Consider the following 9,490-nt stretch of genomic DNA (forward strand, 5'->3'; position numbering starts at 1 on the left):
ACTATTGTCAGTGATTTCAGTAGTGTTTGGCCTTGCCATTCCAGGGATGCTAATATCACCATGAAGTGCAAGGTGATGGAGAATCAGAGCTGGGAAGAAGCAGTGGTGAAAAGGATCAGTCCAGTGGCTGTGGTGGCATTGTTTCATGTTCTATGGTCTTTTCAGATACTACTCGAATGGATTTTAAAATTGGGTTTACCTGAATCCTTCTGTAATTGAAAACTCGCTTTTGGTTCAATTGTATCCAGAGGTACTGAGGCAAGTAAAAGATTTCGATGGATTGGGAGAAGTCAGAATTATGACAGTAGCAGGGGTGATGAACTTATTTTTGTGAGAGAATGAGAGTCTGCTGTAATCCTGGTCACAGACTCCTTTTGCCAGCTGCTTTTCGTGCTTTATTTTCTGAGCTGACATTTCACAGGAGATAGATGTATTATATATATACACACACATCCACGTGAGAGGGAAAGAAAATCAAGTCAGGGAGTTACAGACCCCATAGAAGAGATTAGAGATGGGAAGGATACAAAGTAGGTACCGATACCATCTCTGGAGAAAGTGATTAGGTTTGAGAGGGATGAGGGAGATAATGCCCAAGTCTCAGATATCTTTCTGTTGTGGTGCTACATAGCACAGCAGCTATGTCTCACCGAGCCACATTAGCACGTTTCAAAACCCATCTCAAATATCTGATCAGGTGAGAAGGGACTTGGTGACCCTGTGCACCCTGTGGAAGGCAGGCACAGCCAACATCTGCCTGTGGTTTGGTTCTCAGTTGTCCTAGCTCCCCAGTGTAACTTACAAAATGTCCTTGGCTTTGTATTGTGGCATCACAGGTCATCTGCAGCGGTAGGCAGCTTGAAATGCAGGCAGGTGTTGGCTACATTTTCCAGCTCAGTGTTTCATTAATCTCCCTGGCATCTGCATTGGAGAAAGTCTCGAAATGTCAGAAAGAAGAAAGATCTGAGAGATGGGAGGGAAGGCTTAGCTTTCTTCAGCATGTTCCTGAAATTACTAAGCAACAAAAACACTCTTGCTGTACATGGAAGGCTGTCAAGTAGCATTTCTGGACAGTGGAATTTTTACGTAACACAGACAGCGGCAGATTTTACTTGAGTGCAATGATGCATTTGTTTCTGTAAGATTTCTATCTGATGTGAAATTCATAAGTGTAATGAAAACATCAGCTCAACTTTTTCATCAGTGGTCACAACAGAAAGGCAAATATCAGGAAGCAGGAGGAAAATAGAAAACAAAACAGGGAATAGCACATGTACAGGTCCATGGTATTTCTACAATTTGTAAAAACCAGACGTCTTTGTGTGTACCACACATCTGATCCTTACGGTCCCAAAAAGAGGTAGCAGAACTGGGGGAGGTCTGGGGAAGTCAGCAGGGACAGTGAGAGTGCAGAACTGGCCTCGTCAACCTGCGGGTGAGGTAATGGGACGGTAGGGAAGCATGATACAGGTCAGTAAGATCATGAGTAGCATAACAGAGGTGGGGATGGTTGTTACCACCTCTTCCACTATGAGGATTTTGAGATACCAAGTTTAGGTAGTGGGTGGACAACAAAAGAAAACTGTTCTACCCTGTGCACAATAGCTGTGGACCTCCTTGCAACCAAGTTCTGTTTATCTGAGTTCAGCAGGATGTTGGAGAGATTAATCATAAAGTAACCTTTTAACTCCGTCCATTAAGTCCATTAGCAAGGAGGAGCCATTTACCAAATCTCTGATTCAGACAGTGCTGGAAGCTGGATATGTGTGCTTGCTCTGTCCCTGTATTCTTCCCTATGCATCTCCTTCTGGCTGGTGCATGTGGACCTCTGATCTCACCCAGCATAGCTCCTTCTTGTATATTGTCATGGTTCTCAACACTTCCAGGGCAAAGCACAGGACCTCTCTTTCCACGTTGTAACCACTGGAACTGTCTCCATGAAAAATGAATAAAAGAGTAAATAAAACCAATGGGGTAAGCTGAATATTGAGGTTATGTAATTTACAAAGGGCTCTAGCACCACATGAATGATGCCAGTGATGTATACCAGAAAACTGTCAGGGTAGATGGGACTGCCGTCAGGTGCCTTGGAAGTGGCCTGCTTGACTGCTGCAAGGAGCTATTAGAGAGGCAGCTGGGAGGAAGTTTAGCACAAACCAGAGCCCAAAGCAGTCTTACATCAAAGTGTTGTATTACAGAGGTTGTCACTGTAGTTTTAATTGGCCAAAGTCCACTGTGACTTATTCTCCAGGCAAGCACGTTAAGATGCAGTTGAACAGATTTCTTTGTCTATGATTTGACTTAACACATGATGAAAACAGTTGATTAAATTGTGATTTACCAAATTGCTGTATCTCATATTTTTAACTGATTGGAACATGTGCCTATACAAAAGCAAGGGCAGGAGGAAGAGGAAACAGGAACAGCTCTGTGGCATGCAGCTGTGGTTTTGTGGAAGGAGGGAGGAGTAGTTTCGGAGAGGCACTTCTGAGGTTGTCAAGGTTACAGGTATTTCTGTAGGTGAGTGGCTTGGGCATTCTCTGCTGAGAATTGGCATCAACTGTTTCCTTCCGAGATAAAAAAATTTGCATTTTAATTAGATTGTTGCCTTTGTTAACACTGAAGCATAGCATATAAATCTTTGGAATCTTTCCACAGGACCAGTGAAATGATGCATTTACCCCAATAATATTTTGAAACTTTATTCGTTTTTAAGTGTTTCTGAGATGAGGATCTGTTTATTATCACCCAATGAATTAAACACCTGTATCTGCCTTCTTAGTTCTTTAGATCCCAGTAAAAATTTTGTTTTTCGAAGCTAGGGTTCAGTGTTTCATATGCAGGGAAGCCAAGAGCTGCATGCCAGTCTGGTGCTCAGTGTGAGAACTGAGGATTTGCTCTGAACTTCCTGCTTTGAGACATTGCTGCAATGGCAGCAACTGTGCCTTAGCCCTGAGAAAAAAATCTGTGCTGATCTCAGCATGGTATGGCTAGAGTGGAGTCTGACAGCACCAGTTGTATACTTCAGGAAAACAAACAACGTTCTGGTAAATTCCAAGCTGCACTCAGAATTTATATGTCATAATGAATTTTCTGCCAGATTTAAGAGTGATATGGCAAGATTTTCATCTGCTGTGAAGAAGTGCAGCACCACTGACTGTGCCTTAGTGCTATATAAGTGTACACAGTTGGGGATGGGGCCAGGAGGTTTATACTGCAGAGCAAACCAGCCAGTGCTGCACTGAGCAAATACCAGGTGCTGAAGTTGGGCAGAGTAGTGGTGTAGCCAGGAAGGAGCTCAGAAAGTAGGCAACCTCCTTTGTAGACCAAGGAGAACAAATACACTGCTCCTGCAGCAGCAGCATCTAGTGAGAAAGCCCACTGCTGCTGTGGGTTGGAAATGCTTATTATGTGCTAAGTCAGGTAATTTTGCAAACTTAAAAACGGCTTACCTTTTGAAAATCTTGTTTAATCAATATAAACAGCGCAGTTTTAATTAAAGCAGTAGTTTCAGCAAGTGCCTTGCCATTGGGGCAGCTCGTCCACTCTGAGTGTGGAGGACCACCCTCTTCAACGGGGGACTGAGGAAAAGGCACTCTTCAGCTTTTAAAGCCAGCCTCTGTGTGCCTGTCATGCCTTCTGGCCTTCCCACAGTCTGTTCAAAATCTTCAGTTCCTCAGTTTCCTTGCTGTCCTTTTAGACAAGCAGAGAATCATTAGTGGCTTCATCACCACTGTCCTCTAAGTGGACTTGATGGTCCTTGTGGGTCTCTTCCAAGTTAGAATATTCTGTGATTGTGTGACAGGCAGGGGCCAGGGAAGGGCTGCTGGAGGCACAGGAGTAGCCAGGGCAGCCCTTCCTGGGGTCCCCTCAGTGCTGTCCCATGTATGCCCCATCTCTGCAGGCTGGTCTCATCAGTCCAGCCATGTCAGTCTGTGCTCTGTGTCTGCTCCTCAGAGGAACAGGAAAGGGATGAGCATTCCCTGCTTGGAGGGAAGGGAGCCACAGGACACCAAGAGCCAGGACAAGCTCATATAGCTTCAAAATTGAATGAGGGTTTGGGGAGAAGCTCAGTTATTTTCCCTAGAAGTCTGAGAGTTTGGAGAAATAATAAAAGGAGAGTTGTGGAATTATTGTTTGGACACTGTATTGCACTGACATTTATGTGCATGATGTTGCAGTAATCCAGTCAGCCTTTTCATTCATGACCTTTTCTGTAACATTACCCACAATGTTGTGTGCGATATTGCAGAGAAAAAGGTGAGGGCAAGGATGCCAGCTGACTGTTGCCAGCTTAAATACAAGATAAGATTTGCACTTACAGTAACGATGGGTGCAAATGAAGAACCAGAAAATGGGAAGTTTTCAAAGAAAAGTTCCATGGTACTAAAATAACATTTGTTGCTGCCTTTTTTTTTTTTTTTTCAAGTCCCTTTCCCAGGTAGATTGTTATTGCTCTTCTGCAGATTTACCAAAGCAATGACTTTCCCCCACATAAAATAGTTTAATAGTTGAGGTCTAACTTATTGAATCTTTACATTAAATAACTTTCTGGTGCAAAAAGGACTCATCACACATGACTTGAAAGTGTTGCTAACTGTGACTGGAGGCATTTACATTCTGAATGCGAGTGAATTATATTACATATGTTGCACCCGTTTTGCTTCATTCCCCAGCTGGATTTTCTAACCATGTATAACCTATAACATTTGCTTTTCCGGAATAAAATAAATCCTGTACAGGGCATTGACATCACTTTCTTTTCCTACGGTGCCTTTTAAATAGTGTTTAAATTTCAAGTGGTCTTTTAGGTTTCATACAAATTCTCCATGGAAAGTAGATTCTGCTTTTAATATTTTAACTCTTTATATCATATAGCTTTGTAAATTGTGGTTCTGTTACAGTCCAGTATGCAAAACATTCGGGTATCTTTACCTAATGTGCAGGTGAACTCATTTTGGGATGAAACTTTATTAGGTGCAAGAAGAATACTGTATTTCACCGAAACAGAATTATACAGATCAGAATTCAAATATTTTAAACAAAATCCCACTGAGGACAGTATGATTAAATCTGCTTTACCTTTGTTGAAACCCAGGGCACCTCCCAGTGTGCAGTGGGGACCCAGGAGTATTGCTTCCACCCTAAGTCCTCCTTCCAGTGTTTCCAGCTCAGTAATACTTTGCATGGACAGACAGAGGGACTGAAAACACAGAAATATCACTGTAACATTAGGAGAGTAAAGCAGGTGATTTTAGATGAGATATGCTACATTTTGCTGCACTTTCTGCATCCAAATGGGCAGAAAGTCACCCAAAATTGTGGAAGAGGACACATGTTGAAGATAATTGTCAACAGTCAGTTCCAAAACTTGAATAAGCTGCCCAGGGAAGTGGTGAAATCACTATCCCTGGAAGCGTTCATAAGGTATGTGGATGTGGCACTTGGGGACATGGTTTAGTGGTGAACACAGTGGTGCTGTGTTAACAGTTGGACTCTGTGTCTTTAGAGGTCTTTTCCAATCTTAGTGATTCTACAGTCTGTGATTCTATGAAAAAAAAAAAGTATGGGCTTAAATATTCAGAGCATTAAGAAGGAGTACAACTTGGGGAAGCAAATTTGTGCAGGTCTTGCAGATCTCTTCTAGAGGTAACTCTTCAGTGAGGAAAGGCTTTCTTTATGGCCAGTTTGGCATCTAATTCTCAGGCTGTTGTGTGCACACAAAGACATAACCTGTTTCAGTGAGGTGACTGTTAAAACTTATTTGTGAACTATTTGGTTTGTGCTTTAAAATGTGCAGCCCATGAGGTGGGCTGCATTTCTGTAGAAGAAGAAGAAACCATGCTCTTGGGTGCAGGTCTTGGAGTAAACCCAATGGAAGACTGAGCCCATCTGGGATATATTTACTTGTATGGGAAACAGGCTGGCAGTCAACAGGTGTTTTGTGCATCCATAGCCCTTAAGAATTTCAGCAGTACAAGATCAGTGTATCCTGGCCCCTCCTACAAATCCTGCCATGATGACAGTGGTGCCAAAGTGCTGTGAGGTGACCAGGCTGTGCCTGAGCAACTGCTGTGTGTGCTCAATGAATGGGAGGGCTGAGTTCCACTGCGGGTATGACAGTGGGCAGATACATGGTTGGAGGGTTTAATGCTGCTCTGCAAGTGCATGTGGATTTCCAAGGCAGAAATAGACTTCTTTTTTTGACAGAAATATAGATAATGCAGACCTCACAGCCTTCTGCTTTTTGAAAGAACCAGATTGGTCTTCTGAGCGTTGTGATGGTGGTTTTTCTCCTGCCTCACTCTTGGAAATGAAGTTATTTCAGTGTACTATGAAAAGTGGTGTTTGTAGACTTACTGACTTGCATAAAATGGAGTATTTTATTTTATACATGAAAAGTGTCCTCATTCAGAAGAGGCTGAAGCTATTCCACTCTGCTGGAAATAGACTATTTTCTCATGAAAGGGAAGATAAACTAATGTGATACTATGATTACTACAGAAACTAAAATGCTTACTTCCAGTGGGAAAAAGTAATAAAATATATAAGCGACTCTAGTAGCTAACTGTAGCACTGTTGAATTATCAACAGCTGGCATTTTCTCTAGCTTCAGTCCGTGTTCATCTGCACCATCAGGGTGTGCCCAGGTCTGTGTCACAGTTGCACAGAAAGGTTTTATTGCACACACAGGGCAGGGACAGTCCGTACAAGAAACATCCACCCACTTTGGCAGGCAGGGTCCTTGCATTCTTTGCTGCTTTTATGCCTTTTGCACGATGTCCATGTTTGTTTAATGTGCCCAGCATTAGTCACTTTGCAGTAGGTTTTCGGTGCCCGGACCTAGGACCGTGCAAGGTTGGGTTGCAGTGTGCTGTTGGTGTCACATAATGAACTCTCTCCTTCTTTCAGGCCCAAACTGCTTTGCAGAAACCCTTGTCATTCCAGCAGGCCGGGAGGTGAAAACTGATGAATGCACTATATGTCACTGTACTTACGAAGAAGGCACTTGGAGGATTGAACGGCAAGCAATGTGCACTAGACATGAATGCAAGCAAATATAGGAAATCTACAAATCTACAGACTTTTCGTGGTTTTTATAAAATACCCCACAGCAGTGAGCACCTGAGATGACCCAGGGAAATCCGAATGAGAAGATTCTGGCAAAGAGCAAGGAGTAAAATACTGGTATTTTGTTTTTCAAAGTAACATAATACTGCAAGGCAAAGAATTGCATATATTTAAAACGTTTGGACATAAGAATAACTGTCTTAAATGTGTTATTTTCACAGTGAGTACACTAAGATACACTATAAAATATTCTATGTATTTCTATAATACCATTATAGAGCTTAAAAATAAATGTTTTATATAGACAATACAGATTGAAGTACTGTATCATTGCCTCTCCTCTTGTATTCATGTGCCGTGGCTAAAACACTACAGTTCTGTTCCAGTTTCACTGTATGAGAGTTTTCTTGTGTGTTTTTTGGTTTTGTTTTAGGTTTGGGTTTTTTTTTTTGCTGTTGCTTATTTTGAGTATATTGGAGTGGGCAAGAGATGGCATATGACAAAACTTTTACATTCTCAATTTTGGGAAAAAAAAAAAGAAGGAAAGAAGAGGCTTTCAGAGAACATGTGTTCATTTATGAACATAAAAGGGCTGTAATGTAGAGATGGGTCAGCTCCATATCTTAGTTTTACTTGTGCTCCTGTCTCCTGCTCCACAGCCAAGATAACTTGGAGCACTAGGTAATATGAAACTAGTCTCTCAGAGCTGCTGCTATAAAAATTTATTCAGATTAATTCAATTCTTAATATTAATTTCAGACATAAAATTTATCAGCAGGACAAATATCTCTGTGACATAATATGGCATCACCAAGCTGGTAGAAGTGATGGTAAGTAACCACAGATCAACACAGATGTGATGTATAATGGATATGGAGAGGTGCAGCTTGGAAGGGCTGCAGCAGCCAAACAAGCCTTCACTGACATGGCTTCACATTGCTAAGTTGTGGGGAAGAGAGCTGGTTAGTACCTGCACCATTCCCTAGATCCTGCTCTTGCCACCTTGTTGGAACCTGATTTAATATTTTGTTTGGCAGTGTGCACAGGACCAGTGACACTCTGTATTGAAGTGATAGGTTTAAAACTTCATCTTTGAATCCATCAGAGGATTTCTAGCACATTATCTGACCCTGAGTCAGGGAGATTACCTCCCTGAGCATGGGAGGTTAATTATATCTACCTGCTTCAGCCACCAACAGCCTTTGCTTAAGTTCATTTCAGTTTTAGTTTAGTTTGTCACCAAATCCAGTAATATGTCTGCTTTGGATACCTGTTAAGGCAGTGGCTCAAGAAATATGGATTTACTTTTAAGCTTTTGCTGGAGGGAAGATTTGATGAATAAATATCTGAAACCAGAAGACTATTGCTTTAATTCCCATTTACTGTTTTCTAATTTTTCCTATGCTGTAACCTGGTTACCAGCTTTGCATCCATACAAAGCATGACTTTCTTCTGCTTCTGAACACTAAGAGACTTGAGCCAGTGACTTCAGTGGATCCCAGTTATCACCTTATGTCCTTATTTTGAGCATATTTCTATCACTGTGAGTTATTTGGGTGTAAAGGATGTGTGTTTTGTCTAAAACTAGTGATAAAGTATACCAAACCATTTCATAAGAATCAGTAGTCATATGACAGAAAGCTAGCTCCTAAGCCAGTCAGACCCATGCCTCATGGCTGTGTGAGCTTCTGCTTACTGAAATCAAGTGTCTGCACAGCTCTCAGAGAGTGCCATGAGGGCCAGAGGTCTTCCATGCACGACTTCTTGACAAGTGGAAGAACCCATCTAGGAAGCAGCCATGAAACTTGAGCAGAGAAGTTGAACTTGCAACTCAGCGTGGGATTGCCTTTCCAAGGAGGCTGTTTGGTGTCTCTAAGAGACACAAGTGTTTTCAGTGAACTGTGAGAAACTCATTATTTGTGTCTTTCAGTGTATGGCCATAATAAGTAAGTTTCTGGAAATCTCACCTCAGACTAGTCACGCTTTGCTTCTTCTTCACTGAAGGTTCTCGTTAAGCCTCATACCATTTCCTGGGCGAATTTCTGTTCTTTTAGGCAGTTAGTTTCTAGTGTAGCTTTTATAAATATTTTCTATTGCACGTTTTTTTCAAAAATATTTTTCTGTCTTTCAGTCCTGGTACCAGCATATTAATGTGATTTTTTTGCTGTAGTAGTAGGATGGTCCTTTCAGTTGCATGTGAATCTTCTCAGGCTTGTTCATCTTGACATCCAGCATTGTGAGTGGTTTCTTAAAGAGATTATATTTTGAATTATATAATTCTTTTTTTTTTTTTTTTTTTTTTTGAGAAGCAAATTTCAGGTATTTTTTAGATTTTTTTTTCTTTTTATGGAGTGATGTAGAAGTTATACTGAATTTTTGACCTTTGTGCTTAGATCACTGGCCACATCCAGCTTTGGTC

At 41.5% G+C, this 9,490-nt stretch overlaps 1 protein-coding gene across 2 annotated transcripts in view; it reads left to right on the plus strand.

Moving 5' to 3' along the window:
- The window catches only part of VWC2 (von Willebrand factor C domain containing 2), a 53,346-nt gene extending 45,965 nt beyond the window's left edge, over positions 1-7,381 (plus strand). For both annotated transcript variants that reach the window (XM_014872298.2, XM_088171282.1), the window contains exon 4: positions 6,913-7,381. In XM_014872298.2, coding sequence (XP_014727784.1) covers positions 6,913-7,064 — 152 coding nt within the window. In that variant the 3' untranslated portion in view covers positions 7,065-7,381. The remainder of the gene's footprint in view (positions 1-6,912) is intronic.
- Positions 7,382-9,490: the final 2,109 nt, after the last annotated feature.

The sequence above is a fragment of the Sturnus vulgaris genome, chromosome 1 (assembly GCF_052056855.1).
Source record: "Sturnus vulgaris isolate bStuVul1 chromosome 1, bStuVul1.hap1, whole genome shotgun sequence".
NCBI lineage: Eukaryota > Metazoa > Chordata > Aves > Passeriformes > Sturnidae > Sturnus > Sturnus vulgaris.